At 39.6% G+C, this 22,749-nt stretch overlaps 1 protein-coding gene across 1 annotated transcript in view; it reads left to right on the forward strand.

Moving 5' to 3' along the window:
- Positions 1-22,383, forward strand: part of LOC127662563 (protein PALS1) — a 67,109-nt gene extending 44,726 nt beyond the window's left edge. The window contains exons 4-15 of the mRNA XM_052153807.1: positions 4,437-4,645; positions 10,511-10,588; positions 10,827-10,976; positions 11,735-11,896; positions 12,475-12,552; positions 12,661-12,844; positions 12,986-13,057; positions 13,343-13,414; positions 17,663-17,830; positions 19,298-19,500; positions 19,593-19,703; positions 20,032-22,383. Of these exons, the coding sequence (XP_052009767.1) occupies positions 4,437-4,645; positions 10,511-10,588; positions 10,827-10,976; positions 11,735-11,896; positions 12,475-12,552; positions 12,661-12,844; positions 12,986-13,057; positions 13,343-13,414; positions 17,663-17,830; positions 19,298-19,500; positions 19,593-19,703; positions 20,032-20,208 (1,664 nt within the window). The 3' untranslated portion in view covers positions 20,209-22,383. The remainder of the gene's footprint in view (positions 1-4,436; positions 4,646-10,510; positions 10,589-10,826; positions 10,977-11,734; positions 11,897-12,474; positions 12,553-12,660; positions 12,845-12,985; positions 13,058-13,342; positions 13,415-17,662; positions 17,831-19,297; positions 19,501-19,592; positions 19,704-20,031) is intronic.
- Positions 22,384-22,749: the final 366 nt, after the last annotated feature.

Here is a 22,749-nt window from a genome sequence, read left to right on the forward strand (position 1 = left end):
ATCTTTTCAGATGAACAGCCTCACGCCTCTGAAGAAATTCCAGAGAGTGCTAGGTTACATGGCCTCAGCCGCAGCAGTACTTCAGCTGGGTTTACTGCACATGCGCCCACTTCAGCATTGGCTAAACACCCGCGCATCTCGCCGGGCTTGGGCCACGGGCCGCCAGCCCATCAAGGTGACTCAGACCTGTATTTCAGCTCTGCAGCCCTGGACAGTGGCCGAATGGTATCAGCGGGGAGTGACAATGGGAGCTATATCTCGCCGAAAAGTCATCTCGACAGACGCGTCCAACACGGGTTGGGGTGCGGTCTGCGAGGGCTCTCCGGTTTTCGGCCTATGGTCAGTTCAGGAAAAGCTCCTTCACATAAATTGTCTGGAAATGATAGCGTCTTGCTCGTGCGCTTTCTCCCGGTCATTCAGGGTCATCACGTCCTGGTCCGTTCGGACAACAAATCTGACATGGTAGAATCAGACATGGTTCCCGGAGCTTACGCAGCTGTCACTGACAGCGCCGTGGCCCATCCCAGTGAGAGCAGATCTCCTCTCTCAAGCTCGCGGAACAATCTGGCATCCCCACCCAGAGCGCTGGGCGCTGCATGCGTGGGTGATCAACGACTACCCGTCGCTCTGCCAGAAGGGGTAATAAACACCATCATACACGCTAGAGCCCCTTCCACGAGAAGACTCTATGCGTCAAAATGGTCTGTGTTCTCAAAATGGTGCACCGACAGAGACCTGGACCCACGGACATGTGGGGTGTCGTCGCTGCTCAGTATTTCTACAAGAGCTGCTGGATAAGGGCAGATCCCCATCCACGCTCAAAGTGTATGTGGCGGCCGTTGCGGCGTTCGCTGAACCCCTGCACGGCCAGTCATGGGGTAAAAACGAGCTGGTCATCCGCTTCCTCAGGGAGCTAGAAGGATGAACCCCGCGCCCCCATCGGTTCCTATCTGGGATCTTTCTATAGTTCTCGAAACTATGAAAGCCCCCCCCTTTCGAACCACTTCAATCCGTGGATTTGAAATACCTTTCACTCAAAACCGTTTTTCTGACTGCCCTGTCATCAGTCAAACGTGTGGGAGACTGTCAGCGCTGCGTGTCTTGAGTTTGGACCAAGTGACTCCAAGGTCATTTTAAAGCCTAGACACGGCTATGTTCCCAAGGTGATCGGTACTCCTTTCAGAGCACAGGTCATTTCCCTATCGGCGCTGCCAGCACCCGATAGCGAACGCGACGCCAATCTCCTTTGCCCGGTCAGAGCACTGAGATTGTATACTGCGCGCTCCGCCGCTTTCAGACGCTCTGAGCAGCTTTTCGTTTCGTTCGAGGGCGCACCAAAGGTCTCGGCACTCGAAACAGACACTATCTAGATGGATAGTGGACGCTATTGCTGCTGCATACGCGTCAAAAGACCTGCCATTCCCGTTGGGCATTAGGGCTCACTCCACTAGAGGCATGGCATCCTCGTGGGCATGGTCCAGCGGGATTTCCATTCCACGACATATGTGTGGCAGCGGGATGGACTTCCCCTCCACCTTTGTCAGATTTTACAATATGGAAGTGCCCGCTCTGCAGGCAAAACTACTAGCGGTTTAATACGCTACAGCTCCCCTGGTGAGCTGCACTGATGGGACACATTCCACACAGACCGGCACCGCCGCTCTGTCGTTCCCTTCCCACTATGTGCTTATGTATTACACAATCAATGACCCGCATTCTTGCCGGCCAAATATTATTTCCCCACTCGTAAGGGCTCCCCGGTCCCCCTTAATTCCCTGGGGCTCATACAGTGGATGCTTGGCGCGCCGGCGTTGACAATGGGTTCCCGTGAGCGTAAGCTAGCTTACGGAATACTGAGAGAACATCTCGTGAAGAGAACGTATCGGTTACCTAACGTAACCTCGGTTCTCTCTAGATGAGGGAACGAGTATTGCGTAGCCGGCGTGCTTCGCGCCACGGCGACTTTTACGCTTCAGTCAGTGAAAACCAGGGTTCCAGCCTACTGAACTACGCTTATATGCACTCAAGTCCGCCCATTTTGGCGGGCTTTGATGCAGTGAGCCGTGGACGCCTCTCATTGGATGCGAGTTCTCCCAAGCTCGTCTATAGGCTGCAGCAGTTGCCGCAGAGCAACCTATGAGCTTGCTAGCTAGCCCGCTCAAGGTCTGCAGCTGCCGCACTGCGTTGACAATGGATACAAAAATTAAGGATAATTTTTTGGCTTCAATATCTCAGAAAAGATGACTCTTTCCCGTAGCGTAAGCTAGCTTACGCAATACTCGTTCCCTCATCTAGAGAGAACCGAAGTTACGTTAGGTAACCGATACGTTTTAAAACGGACTTTAAACGGTTTTATACCATTGAAATCTTCTCATAGACATTATTGACAGAATCGGCGTCGTTTACACAGCATCATATAAACTAGGCAAGATAAAATATATCTTTAATTTGGGCCTTCTTCATGTTCCATTCAACGGTCACTCAATTTTAAAGGTGACATGCAGGTGTCACAAGGGCAGCGCATCACGAGCACTTCAGAAGTGCTGCATGAGCGGAGTCTGCTGTCTGGTATTTCTTTGGGTTTCTTAAATTCCCACGAGGCACCATCAGTGTTGATGGTTAGCCAGTCTGTAAAGTTTTTTGCAAAAAAGTATTGGCTCAGACGGGAAACTCTTCGAACTTTAAGCACCATCTCCGTGAGCGATTTGCGAAGATGAATGTAAGTGGAAAAACTGTATACAGGATGGTAAACTATAGCCTGATTTCATAAAAACACCAGATTCAATGTAGTTTGACATTTCACATCAACTGTTTGTTCTTTTGCCCAAGTGAAGCACAACAGTAGGCCAACAATGTGTTTGATAATACTAATAATATGTTTTATTTGTAAAACATAGTACTAAATAGGGTTTACAAAGTGCATGCCTTTTGATGTGCAGGAAATTGACATTGACAATATGCAGGCAGGAAATTGCCAGTGAAACTGTGGTAGAAAATAGACCGTATTGGACAAAATGCCAATAAATAAACTGCAAATGAATAATATATATTCAGTAGGTATTGTTTAGAATTAAACTATCACAAATGCAACAATTTCCTGAATGCATACAAATGCATATCTCAAGTGTTATCCGGGGCAATAATCATTACAAACCATTTCGGCTGACCACAACAGTTCACAGTCCTACTAGTAAAAGGGACAAAAAGCAAGGAGGAACAGTGATGAAATGGTGCAAGTTTGAAACTGATGCTGAGCCAACTGAAGGGCACTTGACTGCTGAAATCAGCACGCATGAGTGAAATCATTGTTAAAGGAGGCATAGCAGATACTTTAGAGCCATGTTACTGATGACTAAGTGCTCAAGAGCACTGGTCTTGAAATTGAATGAGGACAAAAGTCCAATTGCATGTGCCATTATTTTACATCATCTTATAGCTGCTTTCTTTGCATCTGACAGATTGTTTTTTGCTGATGCCATTTCCTCACACCACAATTGTATATTTTTTTCTTTGGGTTCTCTCAGCATGAAACTTCTAGCTGGAGTTTGATCCAAGAGATTGGATGTACATGCTCGCTTAGCCCCAAAAAATGTATTCTTCGTTTTGAATAGATCTCCGTTAGGTTGAAGTACAGCATGCAAGGCAAAGAATAACAGACTGAGTTTCTGTGCAAATGAGAGAGGCACTTGGTGATGTGAGTGAAAGTCATGTCCGAGGGATGTGTGTGAGTGGAATTCCTCAGGGAGGGAGGAGAGGACCCTTTTGGGGGGGGGGGAGGGGGGGTTAATTAAAAAGCCTTTTTTGAAACATTCTGACCCAGACTGTTGTTGCTGTACTGTGTTTTCCTGATTCTTTGTTTCTGTTACATTTCATCTTTGTGCATTGTTTGTTATGCTCTCCCTAAACTGTTTTTAAACTAGCCAAAAGTAGTTTTTTTTTTGTCATAAAGGCATATGCTTAAACAAGCGTGCATAAAGATAAAGGACAAAGTGAAGGCAACATTTAAGATATTTGATTTACCCACTAATACCTCTATTAGCCACCTGCTTAAACTCTACACTTCACACAAAGTTAACACACCCCCATTGTGACTCACCATTCCTTCATACTGGAGTTAGACACTAGAAATTAGAGTAAGATAGCTGAAGTATGTTCGTTTAGGAAAGTGTAGCAGAATCATTGCTCTGATTTACGCGAACTTGATGCAGTGTAGATGGCGAACAATAAAAATGCTCAGTGGGGGAGTCTTTGTCAATGTCATCAGTTTTCCGGGTGAATGATCGAGAGGTATGTACCATTATTCCTCGGAAGTCACTCTTTTTTGAGACAAATAAGTGACCAATGACCAACATGTATGAGACTGAACTTAGGATAATGTAAGTGTCTTTGGTTCTCATGGAATAATTTTTTTTTTTTTTGCGTATGCGTTTATTTAGAGCTGGAGGACTTGTTGATGTCCCTGAAGCAGGTCCAGCATTGTTTGAATGACTCTCAGAGTCAAGAGGACGTGGAGCTAGTTCTACAGCTGGTCCAGAAAACTGACTTCCAGAAAGCCTTCAACATCCACAACGCTGTGGCCCAGTACATGAACCGGCCCAGCCCTCCCTTCCCCTTGACGGACCATGCACAGAACCTTGCACAAGAGGTGAGCTGCACATTATTGCAAGTATAGATACAGGAGGTGAATATCCCATGTAGTTTAGGCGTTAGGTTGAGCAGGGATCACACATAAACGCTTGGCATGGATATTGTAAACATTAAAGAAATGGCAGAGTCAGATGACCTCACGCAGTCTGAGAATCTTTATATCTACCCAAAGATTAATGTGAAAGCAATGCCCTGACACACATGAGATCAGTATAGGCCTACTACTTGTAAACAAAGAAAGGTGGAGCACCTTTCTCTCTGAAAGATGAGGATGCTAGGTGCAGGTTCTCTCGCTTATGGAAAAACCTGAAAATATATGGAATTTTTAAATTGAGTTTTCCAGGCCTGTAAATTCCTTGAGCGAATATAATGTTACCTCACTATTATTCACAGCACTGAAATATTTAATCTGCTAAAAATTTAGTGTAATCCCAATAAAATGGTTAAATATCCTTATCCAGATATCTGGAAAAGTCATACAAATCCATCTGGCAAAGGGAGTGGGAACCCTATAGGTATTTGAAAAAATAAACAGAAGACCTCTCAAAGACTTGTTTGCCTCTGCTTTGGAGTGCCTCCAACTGCTCATGGCTGGGTGCAGCATTCAACGGATGTTATGTTCATACACATGCAAAATAGCAACATGACAACTGACCCTCAACTTGGAGCCTGTAATGGAAGAGCTCTTGAAAAAGTTTGTTTGTGGATTAGTTTAGTCATTATTCAGTAAGTTTTCATGCACAATTACCGTATAATCGAACTACAGCAAGTTTTTGTGTAGTCAAGCAACAGACCTTACCTTTTTGTTCAAGTATAGATGACACAATGTGCAATGCGTAATCAGATATTTGAAAGATGAATAGCAGTTGAACAAGTTTTAAGTACACGAGTCACCTCTGTCTTTCGTAACGTGCATAATGGGTCTGTTCCAAAACATAGTGATTGTCCTCCTGAGGCAGCATTTTAAGACATCATATGCGTGCTTCTGACACGAAGGCTGTTCCAAAAAGTAGGTATTTTATTTATGCTGCCTTCTAAGATATCTCGTTTTGACTAGATTTTAAGGTCTTATGGTATTAATATAGCTCTGATTCCAGAAAATCGCTAGACTTTCCCTACACTCTTGAGTCCGTTATCTGCACAGATAATTTTTCCTTATGCACAGAATTGCATATCAGTAGTGTGCGGCCGCGCATATTCGCAGCTTAGAGGGAACGGTGTTTGTGAGTTGAGTCTTGTGCGTTGCACGTGCAATAAACAGTTCAAACTGGAATAGTGTGTTTTCATGGACTGACTCAAAATAATATTGTGGCTGTTCATGTAAAATGCTTGTTGTTATTGGTTTAAAGGATTTTGTCAAAGAACAGAGGGAAATTCAGTTCAATATTATAGTCATTCAGTCACTGATGCAGTGCAGTGTTGCTCTACATGCATTCCTACGTGGATGTCTGTTGTAGGTAACAAAAAGTGCTTTGTTAATAGAGCATTAATGAAGTTAGTAGTTAAACACATCTCCATCCATCAGCTCCTTAATCTAATAGGGAGATTACACTATTTTCTGGCTCATTCATTGAAGACATATCCAATTGTTTTGACATGAATAAAACAACAAATGGTGCTAGGCTGACAACTGCCCAATTTAGATAGCTTTTTTTTTTTGCAGTTGTCCTCATATGAGTTTAACATGTACACGTCTATATGTTGAATAATAATATGGCATTATTTATGATATTATATCTTTGTTCTTAAGAATATCTGAAGGGGTTGACAAAGTAATTAAAATGTACCCACACATTTGTTAGACAAATAACTTTGTATTGGCTCCTCTGACTGAACTTCCTTTTTCGCATGTTGGAATTCCCATTGCTTTCACCAACTTTACCTGATTTTAAAGCAGACCTACCTGTTGAATGTAACAACCAGTTAAGAAATGAATTTAAGAAGTGTTATGTAAGTCAGATCAAAATATATCTGAAAGTTACCTAAAGCTGCTGTGTTATTCTGATCTCATATGTTTTCTGTTTACGAGCAACAATATCACACCTGTGCCAGATACTGTTGTAAAAGTCGGGATTGGTTGACAGTCTAAATGCGGCCTATACACTCACCTAAAGGATTATTAGGAACACCATACTAATACTGTGTTTGACCCCCTTTCACCTTCAGAACTGCCTTAATTCTACGTGGCATTGATTCAACAAGGTGCTGAAAGCATTCTTTAGAAATGTTGGCCCATATTGATAGGATAGCGTCTTGCAGTTGATGGAGATTTGTGGGATGCACATCCAGGGCACGAAGTTCCCGTTCCACCACATCCCAAAGATGCTCTATTGGGTTGAGATCTGGTGACTGTGGGGGCCATTTTAGTACAGTGAACTCATTGTCATGTTCAAGAAACCAATTTGAAATGATCCGAGCTTTGTGACATGGTGCATTATCCTGCTGGAAGTAGCCATCAGAGGATGGTTACATGGTGGCCATAAAGGGATGGACATGGTCAGAAACAATGCTCAGGTAGGCCGTAGCATTTAAACAATGCCCAATTGGCACTAAGGGGCCTAAAGTGTGCCAAGAAAACATCCCCCACACATTACACCACCACCACCAGCCTGCACAGTGGTAACAAGGCATGATGGATCCATGTTCTCATTCTGTTTATGCCAAATTCTGACTCTACCATCTGAATGTCTCAACAGAAATCGAGACTCATCAGACCAGGCAACATTTTTCCAGTCTTCAACTGTCCAATTTTGGTGAGCTCTTGCAAATTGTAGCCTCTTTTTCCTATTTGTAGTGGAGATGAGTGGTACCCGGTGGGGTCTTCTGCTGTTGTAGCCCATCCGCCTCAAGGTTGTGTGTGTTGTGGCTTCACAAATGCTTTGCTGCATACCTCGGTTGTAACGAGTGGTTATTTCAGGCAAAGTTGCTCTTCTGTCAGCTTGAATCAGTCGGCCCATTCTCCTCTGACCTCTAGCATCAACAAGGCATTTTCGCCCACAGGACTGCCGCATACTGGATGTTTATCCCTTTTCACACCATTCTTTGTAAACCCTAGAAATGGTTGTGCGTGAAAATCCCAGTAACTGAGCAGATTGTGAAATACTCAGACCGGCCCGTCTGGCACCAACAACCATGCCACGCTCAAAATTGCTTAAATCACCTTTCTTTCCCATTCTGACATTCAGTGTGGAGTTCAGGAGATTGTCTTGACCAGGACCATACCCCTAAATGCATTGAAGCAACTGCCATGTGATTGGTTGATTAGATAATTGCATTAATGAGAAATTGAACAGGTGTTCCTAATAATCCTTTAGGTGAGTGTAGATACCATTCCATCCTACTGCTAAAACTGACTTAAGATCTCTTCAATTCAGTTCCTGAAACAACTGTATATTTAATATCCATTTGTCTTTACATTATCATATATATTTAGTACACTTCATTCAAAACAGGTTTGAAGCTAAGATGTTTAAAGCTGTTCAAATGATTTGCCATGTGAGCATTTGCACTAATGAAGCCGATGTTTGGTGAAAAGGCTCTTTAGTTGGAGTTATTGTTGTGTGAAGTGGTAATGAGAGGCTGATAAACTCGTGGTTGTTGTTTTTTGTTCTCTCACTCTGTGCTGGACAATACCAGACAGAGAGCTGCTCTGTCCTCTGCATTCATTAAGTCCCAAATCTACTGACCTGTACTCTGCTCTCACAGTAATACTCTCTCTCATGGGGACAGGTTAAAAGACCCTCTGTGAAAAGCCTATTCGAATGTAGCCACATCTCAATCCAGTTTTTTATCAATATTGTAAACCCTTAACTGATCATCTTTTCATATACTGTATTGCCAAAGTTCTCCAAAAATGTCCCTTTCCACCTGATCCATCAGTAACTGATTTGAGCATGGTAGATTAAACGACTAACTGTGAGATCTTTTCCAAAACCTCCAAGTCTCCCCACATTGCCCTGACCCATCACACAAGGCTTGTGGGCTTTGTGTCTACTAAAACGTGAAGGGAGAAATAAGATGACAGAAATCCTTCATTCTGCTTTCTTGTACAATTTGGGGCAACCTGAAACTAAACTGCATAATTTCCTCTGTACCCCTCTAAATCAGTGTTATGCATTTGGATAATTTCACATTCCATTTTAGAAGTGTGCCATAATGTTATCTCATGTGACAAAAGAGAGATTGTTTGCACATTTAAATTGAAGAATTGCTTTAAACACATTTTTTTGTTTAAAGCTTGAATAATGTGCACATGTAGCATGTAAAATAAAAATAATTAGGTCATTTTATGCTTTTATTAGGCGACTGATATCACTGGAATGTGCATTTCATGGGTGTACAAGATTTTTCTTTTTCTCAAAATGACTTAATTTCTTTGTTAAACCCTTTTAATGGGGAAAAATTGAGCACCCCTTTAAGAATGTGAATGGGGTCAATTTTCTTGTTGTTTTTAAACTGATAGTGCATCCAAAAATTAAAATTATTTCATCATTTACTCACCCTCATGCCATCCCAGATGTGTATGGCAGTCTTCTGCAGAACACAAATGAAGATTTTTAGAAGGAAATCTCAGCTCTGTTGGTCCATTCAATGCAAGTAAATGGTAGCCAGAACTGTGAAAGTCCAAAAAGCACATAAAGATAAAATAAAAATAATCCAAACGACTCCAGTGGTTATATATATCTTCAGATGCAATATAATAGGTGTGGGTGAGAAACAATATTTAAATTATTTTCTACTATAAAACTCTTTCACATTTTTCATGATTGACATTCTTCGTGCATATCTCCTCCCTAGTGGTTGGGGCTGGTAAAAGGTGGAGATTTATAGTTAAAGGACTTAAATATTGATCTGTTTCTCACTCACACCTAATTGATTGATTGATTGCTTTATTATTATCCCCTTAGGGAAATTTTTGTGCTTGTGTTTCAACATGCGTACATATAAGACCAACAATATACATGTAACAAATATGCAGATTTATATATAAAATAAATAAAAACAAATTTTAATCTTCACTGAGACCCACTCAGTGAACACCCACACTACCTATCATTTAATAATTTTACTGTGTGTGGCAAGAAGGAATTTTTCCCGGTTTTAAAAAATTGCTGGCATCCTGTATCTTCTACCTGAGGGTAATATCTCAAATTTATCAAACAGAGGATGTCTATTGTCTGATATAATTTGTCTTACTTTACTAAGGCATCTAGTTTTATAAATTTGTTCAAGACCTCTTAAAGGGATACCAATTAATTTACTCACAGTAATCAAGACCTTTCTAAGCGAACTTTTTTGCTTCACTGTGACATTTCCAAACCAGCAGGTGATGCAAAATGTAAAAACACTTTCAATAAAAGAATCATAAAATACTGTTAGGATTGAAACATTTACATTTAAATGTCAGCATCTTCCTAAGGAAGTATAGCCTTTGCTGTCCTTTTTTGTTCACAGCTTCAGTCCATTTATCCCACCTTAGTGGGATAAAAACATTAATTTAACCACTTGAGTATAGATTACTTTTATGCTGCTCCTATTTGCTTTATGAACTTTCAGAGTTCTGGCCACCATTCGCTTCGATTTCAATGGACCAACAGAGCTGAGATACTTGATGGCATGAAGGGGAGTAAATGAGAGTTTTCATTTTTGGATGAACTATCCCTTTAATATATTTGTGAAATCACCGTTCATGAGTTTTCACATATGTTTATATAAAAAAATGCAACTTTCCTCAAAGGATGGGGCATTCAAATTTAGCAGTGTACCCCTCCTTTTAGTTCTATTTTGAAAACTGATTAGTGCATTCTAATTGTAGTAGTGTTGCTGTATTTATCTTATTTGGCACAATCCACTATCCTCACAGATCCAGGCCATGCTGCACAACAGCTCACAGAAGGAGGGATTGGAACTAAGCACTCTGCTCACGACTCCTCATGTGCAGGTGTGTTTCAATTACGCACGCACACACACACACAGAGTCTGTCCCTGCTTCTCTCTCAATGTTGCCCACAGTTGTGATCATAGTCCCTGTCCAACAGCCTAAGCTCTTTGATCTCTTACTAGATGTTAAGATCAGACTCATGGCTACCCTGACCCTTCTCTCTAGCAGTCCATCTCAGAACTCAGTTGCTTTCATCCTGGTTGTAACTACTCATCATCTCTGTATATGTATCCTCCAGGCTCTTATGATGGCCCATGACAGCGTGGCTGAACAAGAGATGCAGCTGGAGCCTCTTGCACCTTCAGTCAATGCAAGTGAGACTCTCACCCAGTGGGGCGGGGAGACTGTCAAGATTGTGCGGATTGAAAAGTCCAAGGACATCCCACTGGTGAGGATGACATTTCAGTGTCTTGCGCTGTATTATTTGAGTCCTCACACTTAACCTGTATTTTGGTTTAAACCCCAATAAAAACAAAATTAGAGTTGTGTGGCTCTTAGGCCATCTGTGTTAGCTTTGTGGTCTAAATGTTAATGTACTCTTAAATATTGACAGAATTAACTTTAAAGGAATATTCTGGGTTAAATACAAGTAAAGCTCAATCGACAGCATTTGTGTCATAATATCGATTACCACAAAAATGTATTTTGACTTGCCCTTTAAAAAAAATAGCAAAAATCTGGGTAGCAATGCGGCACTTACATTGGAACTGAATGGGGGCCAATTTGTTATGTTAATATACTCACTGTTTCAAAAGTATAGCCATAAGACATAAACAGTATGCTTGTAAACTAATTTTAGTGTGATGGAATCACTTACAAACCTTTTCTGTGTAAAAGTACAGCCAATTATACAACTTATCTGCCATGATGATGTGATGTCAACAAATCCTAAAATGACTGTAAAAATTACAATTTAAACAACTTTACAGCTTAAATCTTCTCTGGAATGAGGATACCCCATCCCCCGCAGCTTAGCTGTGACAACTAAAGCCTATAAATTTTCTTTTTTCTTTTTTTTTTTTTAAAGGTGATGGGCCCTTTGATAGGTCCTGCTCAAACTTTGTTTCATTAGGAAATTATTCAACACATGAAAGAAAACCCATCAAATGAATTCACAGGGTCTTCAACTGTTATGAATTTGTTTAGGGAGCAACTGTGAGAAACGACATGGACAGCGTGATCATCAGCCGCATTGTAAAAGGAGGGGCGGCAGAACGCAGTTGCTTGCTGCATGAAGGAGATGAGATACTTGAGATCAATGGTGTGGAGATCCGCGGCAAAGATGTCAACGAGGTCTTCGATATACTGGTAAGAGTAAGAGAGGGGATTACAATGGGGTCCAAAAGTCTAAGAAATAAAGTTTTAGGATTTTGAAAACTTTCAATTAAAGAAACATTATAATAATAATAAAATAAGATTCTATGCTGTTTCAAGGTCTATTTCTAGGTAATATAAGCCAATTTGTGACATTGTGTTTATGTTGTGCAAAAGTTCAGATATCCATGTTTACATTGAATCATTCAAATCATGCAAACTTAACATGGATCAAGTTTTGTATGAAGTTGTGGATTCCATACCAGCTGGATACTGTTATTAATGCAAAAGGGGAACATTCCAAATTAGTGAGATTTTCAGATTTTCATGTACATTTTTATTTCATCTTTTCACTTAAATTATTATGCTGATAATACAATTTGTTATGAAAAATGTTGGATGAAGTAGAAAAACTACCACTAGTAGTCTCTGACTTTTAGACACTGCTGTACGTCAAAGGAAGAAATTAGATAAAAGGCAATGTAAATGTAATTGGTGAGAGAAACAAAAGATATGAATACAGTGTGGCTGTGTAAGCGAGATGTAAATAGATGTATAATTCATATTCACAGGCGGATATGCATGGTGTACTGACCTTCGTTCTGATCCCCAGCCAACAGATCAAACCACCTCCCATTAAAGAGACAGTGGTGAGGCTATCAATCTAAACTCTGCTCATCAATTAATACATACAATGGTTTTTGTTACATTTGTGCAATAAAGTCAGTAAATTAATAAATTCACGTTTCTCCACTCAGGTGCATGTGAAAGCACATTTTGACTACGACCCTTCAGATGACCCCTATGTACCGTGTAGAGAGCTCGGTCTTTGCTTTCAGAAGGGAGATATCCTCCACATCATCAGCCAAGATGACCCCAACTGGTGGCAGGCCTACAGAGATGGGGATGAAGACAATCAACCTCTCGCTGGCCTGGTCCCTGGTACTGTAGCACACAGGCTTCAATAGCACTATTTTGTGCTTGTTTTTTTTGTTTGTGTTGATATATTTTTTTCTTTTTTTGACTTTGAAATATATGACTGTAGTTTTCATATTTAGTTGTCCTTTTTGTCTCATTATCCAGGGAAAAGCTTCCAGCAGCAGAGAGAGGCAATGAAACAAACCATAGAGGAGGATAAAGAGCCTGAGAAATCTGGTGAGGGTTGCAGAAAGACTAGTGTCTCTGCAGAACAAAAATGGGTGTTTCCCAATCAGTTTCAACCTCTGTTCTTGATTTGCCTACTATGTAGAGATTCCCTACTTTCATTGAATAGTTGAAAAATGCCCATTCCTATTTGAAAACGCCCACTGATTGGGAAATATCAATTTTTGTTCCGCAGAGGCATGTGCTTTGTTTAGTGCATGCACACACTCACAAACACTTGGGTGCGCAATAGTTTAACTTTTGATTCTTGGTAACACTAATCTTGTTTCATATCAGGAAAACTTTGGTGTGCTAAAAAGAACAAGAAGAAGCGAAAGAAGATGCAATACAATGCTAACAAAAATGATGGTGAGTCAAACAATTGTTTTTGCTTCTCAGAGGGACCATCTGAGTGAAAATGTGCCAGTCATGTTAAAGGTTCCTTTAACCCCTTTTGAAGGTTCAAGATAAAAAAAAAATTCCCAGCACTTGGGTAGGGATGGGTCACGATGGTTGATTAGTCATCCAGCAACCAACTCGTTTTTTTTGTTTCGATATTTCTTGCAGCGTGATTTGATTAGTGTGCTAACATGCTGTGCTTCAACTTTTACACAGTTTGTGCTGTTAAATCCTTTTGGAAAGGATGCATCTTTAAATTAATCCCTTTTCATGCCCCACTACTTTCAGATGAATGTCTTTAGCTGTTGCGACATGTCTCACACTGTTTTTTTTTGTTTTTGTTTTTTTTTTGATAGAGAGAGAGAGAGTTCTGCCACAATGGTTGTATTTTCGATGTCAAGTTAAAAACGTATCTCAAAGACCCAGAATTATGGTGCGTTGCATCTAGCTGTTTTTGAAAACAATAAAGCGTTATATGTAATTACCCACAAAGAAATGCGGTTAACTCAAATTAGCCTAATTAACCCCGCATAATTATAAAGTGCTTCTTTAAAGAAATATTTCACTCAAATATAAAATTGTTTCATTATTTGCTCAGCCTTATGCCCTCTCAAACTCAGTACTTGATATGACATAATCCGAAAGACTCCATTGGTTTAATCCATGTCTTTTGGTTTAAGCCATATGATCAGTTTTGAATGAGTGAAAAAGGAGTTACATTTTGATCTGGTTCTCACCCAAAACCGATCATATTTCTTCAGAAGACATGGATTTAACTAGAGTCGTATAAATTACTTTTATGCTGCCTTTATGTCCTCTTTGGTCCTTGGAAGTGTTGGACCCCATTGAGTCAATGTTGAAAATATGTAGTTTTGCTCATCCCTAACCAGCACTAAAGCAATTCACCCTCCTTTCTGTGTACTTAAATATTTTATTTTTATGTTTTGGCATTGATTTAATGTTATTCTTTTGATAAGACGAATGCGATGTTCCAGTTATATCAGAGGCTTCTAAATAATTCAGCAAGTAGTCATTTAGCAGATGCCTTTTATCTAAAGTGACTAACAGTACACTTAACACAGGGACAATGCCCCTGGAGCAACATGGGGTTAAGTGCCTCGCTCTAGGCTCTGTCGTGATAGCTCATGGATTGCTACTTGTTGTAGTAGTGCACTTATTAGGAAATTTGAGGCCGATATGATCACCAATATTTTAACACTGATTGGCCAATGCCAATCCAATCACCGATATTTATTTTTTAAGTGTGCCCTGTGACACTTTTATGATTTATGTGCTGCAGTTATTTGTGTGTACCCAAAACAGTGTAAAATTAAAATTAATTTATAGTTATTGTGAAATTCTAACATTTATTTAAATACAAATCAGTTATTATTTATTTTGTCATTATCAAAGATCATTGTGACATACTGGCAAACAGTTGAATGCCATGAGAGCATCACACACAGCAGAGATATGTAAACAAATAAGAGCGATATATCCACTACAAGCTACAAAACCCCTCCAGTGAGAAATCATTAGTATCTATGATTTGTTTACTGTCTTTGGCATTTTGTTGTAACACAGCTCACTATTTAAGAAACTGCATGAAGACTAGGGATACACCGATCCGATACTGAAGTTTTTATTGAGTATCGGTCTGACGAGCCTAATCCAAATCTGATACTGTGTGTTAGTCGTGTTCGTTACTTTCAAGCTCAAAAAATGACAAACAAACCAAAAAACACAATTAAAGTAGTTAAAGGGTAACTAAACACCTGCTCAGAGTCTGACTCCACCCACTAGAAATATTTGAAAATGCTGGAAAAGTGGGCAGACCCCGGCGGGGATAGAGGGAACGAACCGAGAGCGGGGGGGGGGCACCTGAGACTCGTAGTGACGGATTAATTGACAGCTGCTGTCAGACTCTGATATTATTATTCCTCACACGTTCGAGAGACGACATGTACATGAATCTGGCGTGGTGAGCTGGAACCTGCTTACGTCAGCTGTCACCGCTTACGTCACGAAGTACCGCAACAGCCAATAGGAAAATTCAACTGCAGTAGCCACCGTTCAACCTGAAGAGGGCAGCACTCAGACGTTTTTACACCATATATTGTAGAATTAAAACACTTTATACACAAATGTCAAAAAAATTACTTGAATCAATGACCAGTACTAATAAAGCCCCATGCTGACAGATCATTAACTAAAAAAAGTTGGTTTAGGGTTTAGTTACCCTTTAATTTGACTCGTGCATTTTATTCAAAGCCACTTGAAGATGTGCGATAGCTGTGTTTTATAAGTAAATATATACAATTCACAAGCAGCTCCAGCATGTCAGTGAATGGCGCTGCTCTGTTTACACACACCCGCGTGCCTATTTTTAGCCTTCACGCGGTGCGCAATATTTGAGCGCTATTCACGAACAACATTGCATATGTAGATACTCAATAGTTCGGTTCACTTATGCTTTTAGAACGGCACTGGAGGTGCATTTTTACCAGAATTTGAATAAGAAGAGAATTAAACTACTGTGGACTTGTCTACAAACAGACACATATATTATCACTGTATATATGCAGTCCTTGATTAGCCAGTAATGATATGCAGGTGTGTGTAATCTGAACTCAAGGGAGAGTGAGCACTGTGACTGCAGTGAGGAAGAGAGAGACATTTTCAAATGATGACGCACTGGAATTACTGTCAATTTTGCTGCTACATTATCCAGTATACTAGTTAATAATAAAGTGTTTCTTAATAATCAATACATTTATATTGAAATAATGTGTAGTTAAAGGTTTGTGTTTCTATACATATTAAAGAGTAATCCCAATTAGTTCCACACAATAATGTAAAGATATTCTAAACTGATTATGCAAAAAAACAACACTGGATCATATGGGCCGATACTGAGATTTCTGATATCGGGATCGGAAGAGAAAAAGTGGTATCGGTGCATCCCTAATGAAGACGCTGTGGCATTATTGAAGTTTAAACTGTTATTTCTGCAATAAGTTGTATTGTGACAAATATACTGTATATATATATATATAATTTAAGTCAGGGTTCTTACAAAATAGCGCTGGGATGAGTGACTGATGAAAGAATGAGATCACGCATGTTCGATGACACAGAGTTGGAGGTATGTTGGAGGGAGTGAAACTGAAAGTGTGCATATTCGCTCAAACTGTCTTTATCCTTCCAAGCAGCATCTAACTGTTACGACTTGTTACATCGTGTATACTCAGATTTGTATTTGCATCTTTATTTGTTGTTTAACTGACCATTTGCTAAGCTCCATCCCCCTTGGTTACAGTCGCTCACTCTGACAAGCTCCGTAGAACTCCCTATAGGAATGAATGGGAGATTGCTGTGAATGCTGCATTTTTGGCAAAATATTCTCATAAACAGAATAAATAATATTATTACGTGGACTGGAATGAAGAGTGACATTGTAAAGAATATTTATCTGACATTTGTTGTCAAAGGAATGGTTAAATTACACATTAATTTGATTGAAAACTGTCCAGACTGTGAATCAGAATAGAGGCAAACGATCATCACAGTCACATAAAAAGAGAAAAGCGTCACTTGATTACAAACCTTATAACATAAGTGCAAGTGAAAAAAACTGCTTATAACATCTAATGACACTCTCATTTTGATGCTGTGATCTCTTTATTCACCTTTACTAAAACCTGAATCAATGCGTAAATGAACTAATGTTAAGTTGTTCACTTTACTTTGGAAGAAATGTCATCACTTATGATATATACAGTACATGCTCCATTGGGAATGAGGGATGACATACTTTAATCCATAGCATGCTCTTCTCAATATATATTTAAAGATATATATTAATTTTTTTTAAAGAATGAAAAAACAAGTTTTCAAATGACCCTGCAGCAATGTTTTTTAAATTGTGGATCACTACTCAAACACACTACAAACACTTCTCATTGTGAAAAGGCAAACGCTTCATCAGAGTGATGGTGACGGGGCAACAGTTAAAACAGCTTTTAAGGTGGGGCTTTGCAAAGGGTCAATACATTTTTACTTCCGTTTTCTCTCAATTACTGTAATGACTCCTGAAAATGGGCACTTTAATATTCATACATCTTTACTTCAGGAATATACAAATTTTTCACACAGTAGACCCTGAAATCTCTCCTCCTCTTTTTTTTTTTTTTTTTTTTTTTTTGCTCTGCCCTGCAGACATTGATAATGAAGAGATTCTCACATATGAAGAGATGGCACTGTACCACCAGCCAGCCAATCGCAAGCGGCCCATTGCTCTAATTGGCCCACCCAACTGTGGGCAGAATGAGCTCAGACAAAGACTCCTCTCCAGTGAGCCAGACAGGTTTGCTGGCGCCGTCCCTCGTAAGTATCAAAAACTGCCTTGTGAAGATGGCGTGCATGTGTGCTTGCCCAATGTTCTAGTGACAACAACTGTCAAAATCAATTTCTTCTTATTGTATCCCCTTCTTTTAGGCATGTGACGGTATAACATTTTCACGTTATGATAATTGCTGAAGCTTTTATCACAGTATAAAGTATTATCACGGTACTGAATTACATTACAAAAATGGATTGAACGATAAACACTTTATTTTTGTTTTCTTAATAACAAGTTTAATTACCTTATCAATACCAGATTGGCCTTTAAATGAACAAATAACAAAGAACTTTGAAAAGCACCCTGAATGTTTAAAAAAATTACCATCAATACCACAGATACATAACCAAATATAACATTTAGTTGATGTCTTAATATTTAAATGGTCATTATGCCACAGGGCTACTGATCAGTACAAACCTTGTTTTGTTGAGGCTATTGTTAAAGTAAGGCTAGACACATTTTTATCAAGCCAGCTACTAGGCTACAACAATAGTATGCTTGTTTTAGGTTCCCCTTTTTTTTGGATAGCAAGCAGTTGCTAATACATAGCAAGGTGCTAGCTACAAATGTAATAACCGTAAGTTCACTTGCACTGTATGGCAACGTATGATTGCGTGGTGTACTGGCGTTCCAACTTGAAATTAATATTGAAATCATCATTGTGCCACATTGCCATTATTAATTACAGGACTTGGTGTTAGCTGATTACAACTGTATTTTAGTTGTCACTACAAGATACAAACGTCACCGTGTAGCTAGCGGAGCTCTAGCAAACTACTCTTCGGTCACTTCCACGTTATCTGCAAATGGCAACAAGAGTTCACTTTTTTTAGCCGTCTTGGTTGTCACTTAGCTAATTGTCTCTTAGAGTGATGTCTCAGTTTTACAAAAAAAAAAAAAAAAAGAGCAGAAGTGTCACAACTTCCCTTTATCTCACTGAATTGAACAGAATGATTGTCCCACGGATGAGCGAACATGTTGGTGTTCCCGTATTTCTATACCACTTTTCTGCCACATGTTTTACACAAAGGGAAACCATCTCCAACCAACCATCCCTCTGCATTTTAAAGCAACACAAAATATTTGCAAACTTAACCCTTTTAGAAGGCAGACAAAGGGTCGGCTGCGTTCCTGCTTCAGTCACGTTTCTCGTCCACACTGGTTCCTTTACATCAGTGTGCCCATGTGTCATTTGTGCCACATACACGCAGGGTTGAAAATCTCGATTCGTTGATGGAATAAAAACTACCGTGGGAGCAGAAAAAATCTAAACAATTTGGCCAAAAGGTTGTCTTGAATTATTTACGGTATTTTGAAGTGCCCACGATAACAATATCATGCATGTTATTTACCAACAGTATAGTCACATGCCTAATATGCAGCACTTTTTCTTAATTCAGAACATTTTCTTCTATAATGTCCTAAACAAGAACCTCTCTCTGTCACAGACACCACACGAAACCGCCGCGATAACGAGATGAGCGGACGCGACTACCATTTTGTGTCCCGCCAGGTCTTCGACTTGGACTCTGCGGCAGGGAAGTTCATAGAGTCTGGAGAGTTTGAGAAGAACCTTTATGGCACTAGTTCCAACTCGGTCCGACAGGTCATCAACACTGGCAAAATTTGCCTCTTGTGTGTGCATAGTCAGGTGAGAGAGAGAGACAGAGTGTGGTGAGTGGATTTTGAAATGTAATGAGGCAATAAATGCTCACTAATAACTATTGTCTTGTCTCCCTTAAGTCTTTAAAGGTGTTGCGCAGCTCAGACCTCAAGCCCTACATAATCTTCATCGCTCCCCCATCACAGGAACGATTGAGGGCCCTTTTAGCAAAAGACAACAAAAACCCAAAGGTAATATTTATCCTTCAGCACCATGTCTTAGTTTTTTTTAACCAGGTGCGATGTGACAAATTTAGAGCATGAAATCATTTGTTTGTCCTTACTGAAATTGACTAAACAGAATTGAATAAAATAAAGAATTGTTTTTAAACCCAAACACACCCCTCATCTTCATTTGGCCAGACAAACAGATTTTCCCACCCCAAACTCTGGACTAAAATGGAGATCAAGCCACCATAAAATTCCTTGTATCTGGTTAGGATATGGTGTTCTACTACAAATCCATTCCTGTTTTCCCCATATAGTCTTATACCTTGCTTGTTCTTCTCTCATGTGTCAGCCTGAGGAGCTTAGAGACATCATTGAGAAAGCTCGGGAAATGGAGCAGAACTATGGCCACCTGTTTGACGCTGCCATCGTGAACACTGACTTGGACAAGGCCTTCCAGGAGCTTCTCCGCCTCATCAATAAATTAGATACTGAACCTCAGTGGGTCCCTTCATCCTGGCTGCGCTGAGATGAACCCCACTCGGAGCCTGACCCATCAACAGACGGGTGTAAATGAAGAATCTCTTACACTCGGGTTCCTGTGGCAGACTCTAAGGCCATGTTTTTACACTACAATAATTCAACACTCTATTAAAGATAAGGACATTACGCCACCTCAGACCTTGACAGAAGTGTCTGTCTGCACTGTGCTGTCAACAGGCTGGGGAAATTAGTTTTTATGTCATAATATGTTTGATCATGGTGTGTATTTGAGTCCAATTACCCACATTCCATAGACCTGTAAGAGAGTTACCAGCACTTGGTGCAGCAGTACAATTAGGGCTTCTATACTGCTTTTGATAACTATTTATGATTGTAAATATTCTGTATGTCATTTTAAAGAGAAACATGGGAATGGGTTTGAATTGTAAGAAAGCAACTCTTTTAAAAGTTCAATGGGGAGAGATCTGTGCTCCAAAACTGCTCTAGAGTTTAGACTCCCTCATTAGCAGACAAAATGTTTGTACTCTTTATTATTCTCTCCTTCATCACCTTAAACATCTGATGTATAAAGTTTCAAGGATACCTAGCAGTGAGTTCAGTGTCCGTCACATTTGAACAACTCTTCCAAGCTTCCAAGACACCAAATGGGATGAATGTTGAAGTGACTGCAACAGTACTCGAAGCCTCTGCCTTCAATCCCTGCAGTGCTGCCTCTGTGTTCCTATGGCAACCAACACTGTGATTATGACAGAGTTTAATAGTTAAACTTCAGGTTAAATGTTGTTTTGAGTGTTTGCAAGGCCAAGTCTATAATAAGAGCTACCGTAATTGGCTCAAAGCTTCTCCTGTGCTCTTGTCCCAGTATTCACATGCACTCAGAAGTGTAACCAGTATTGTAAACAGTGTTCGGGAGCAATACAGTGAGGTTCACGATCTGAGCATTGCCACGGCCTAGTCTTAGTCAATGTTTATGCAGAACTTAAAATTATGTTTCTTTGATCAAGTGATATTCCTTTAATTGGATTGTAAGATTGTTGTATTTTTACCCATAGGCTTTCAACTTGAGCAAGCAGTGGTTGTGCTCTATTATTAGGGTGGATCTCATGAAACCTGTCAAGAACATTTCTGGGTCATTTTTCACCCCAAATTCAAAAGAAAGAAAGTATTGTTTAAAGAAAACATAACTATTTCTTTGGACTAGGATTTTAGATATTTTTGGTATTTGATATTGATATATCATACTATATTTTCATGACAGACAAGGACATTTCCCCCTAAAAGTCTCATCACTTTAATAAAGGGAAAAAAATATTTAATTATCATGGTAGTATTTGTTGTACTGCCGGAAAAAAAGCATTGTGTTACAGTAAGAAATTACTGTATTACAGTAAGAATCTGATGAAAATCCCCTTTTGAGGATAATTAGATTTACAAAAAAAAAACATCTAGATGTATTGTGGTAATAAGAAAAGTTGCTTAATTGTCACAGTCTTAATTTACCTAACAATATGCTTCAATTTCTTTATGGCTATTTTATTATTATTATTTTTCATTTTGATTTTGGGGTGAAATGCGATTCAAACATTTCAGGAAATTTTCACATTTTAATGAGATTCACTTATTAGTTTTCCATGACTTTTAGTGATCAAAAGTGTGAAACATCAGGTCCATGTTGAAGTCATATGTGAGCGTATGCTTGTGAATGCATGATTTCTGTGATTTGCCCATGAGAGCAAATATTGGAAGTAGGGAGCGCTTGATCATGATTGACACAAAGCAGTGTGCATGATTGAAAACAACCCTTTCTGCAGGCAAGTATTCTCTCTATAACTGCTTCAAGCACACACTGAAAACAGCTGAGAGATTTGTTTTGCAAACTGTTTTTACTGTTTTTTTTTTGTTTTGTTTTTTTTTTCTTCAAGATATTGTGTATTTAGGAAACAACCTAAATATTTTTTTTTTATGTACAGAATAGATCGGACACATCCTTAAGCTTTTTACTCTTGTGCACTACAGTTTGGTTTCTGTTCTGAGTGTGGACTGAGCCAGTAACCTGCTGTGCATCACCTCAGTCTCATGTGATCTAGTTACATGCCAGTGAACTGAAAGTAGAATTAATGAATGTAAAAGATGAATCACCTTTCCTTCTCAACTGTTTTTGTTTGAATTATGTAAGTGAATTAAAGCCCAGATTAATAGAGCGTTTGTCTTTTTTTTTTTCTCTTTCTCTGTGCATTCTCTCATCATTTACTCCCCGTCATGCCATCCCAGAAGTGTTTGACTTTCTTCTGCACAACATAAAGATTTCTTTGAAGAATATCTCACCTGCAGGTCCTTAAAGGGATAGTTCACCCCAAAATTCTTATTTTCTCAGCCTCATGCCATCCCAGATGTGTATGACTTTCTATCTTCAGCAGAACACAGATTTTTAGAAGAATATTTAAACTTTTTAGGTACAGACAATGCAAGTGAATGATGGCCAGAGTTTCATAAAGCACATAAAGTCAGCATAACAGTAATCCATACTTCTCCAGTGGTTATGTCCATGTCTTCAGAAGTCAAATGA

The sequence above is a fragment of the Xyrauchen texanus genome, chromosome 22 (genome assembly GCF_025860055.1).
Source record: "Xyrauchen texanus isolate HMW12.3.18 chromosome 22, RBS_HiC_50CHRs, whole genome shotgun sequence".
In the NCBI taxonomy this organism is placed as follows: domain Eukaryota; kingdom Metazoa; phylum Chordata; class Actinopteri; order Cypriniformes; family Catostomidae; genus Xyrauchen; species Xyrauchen texanus.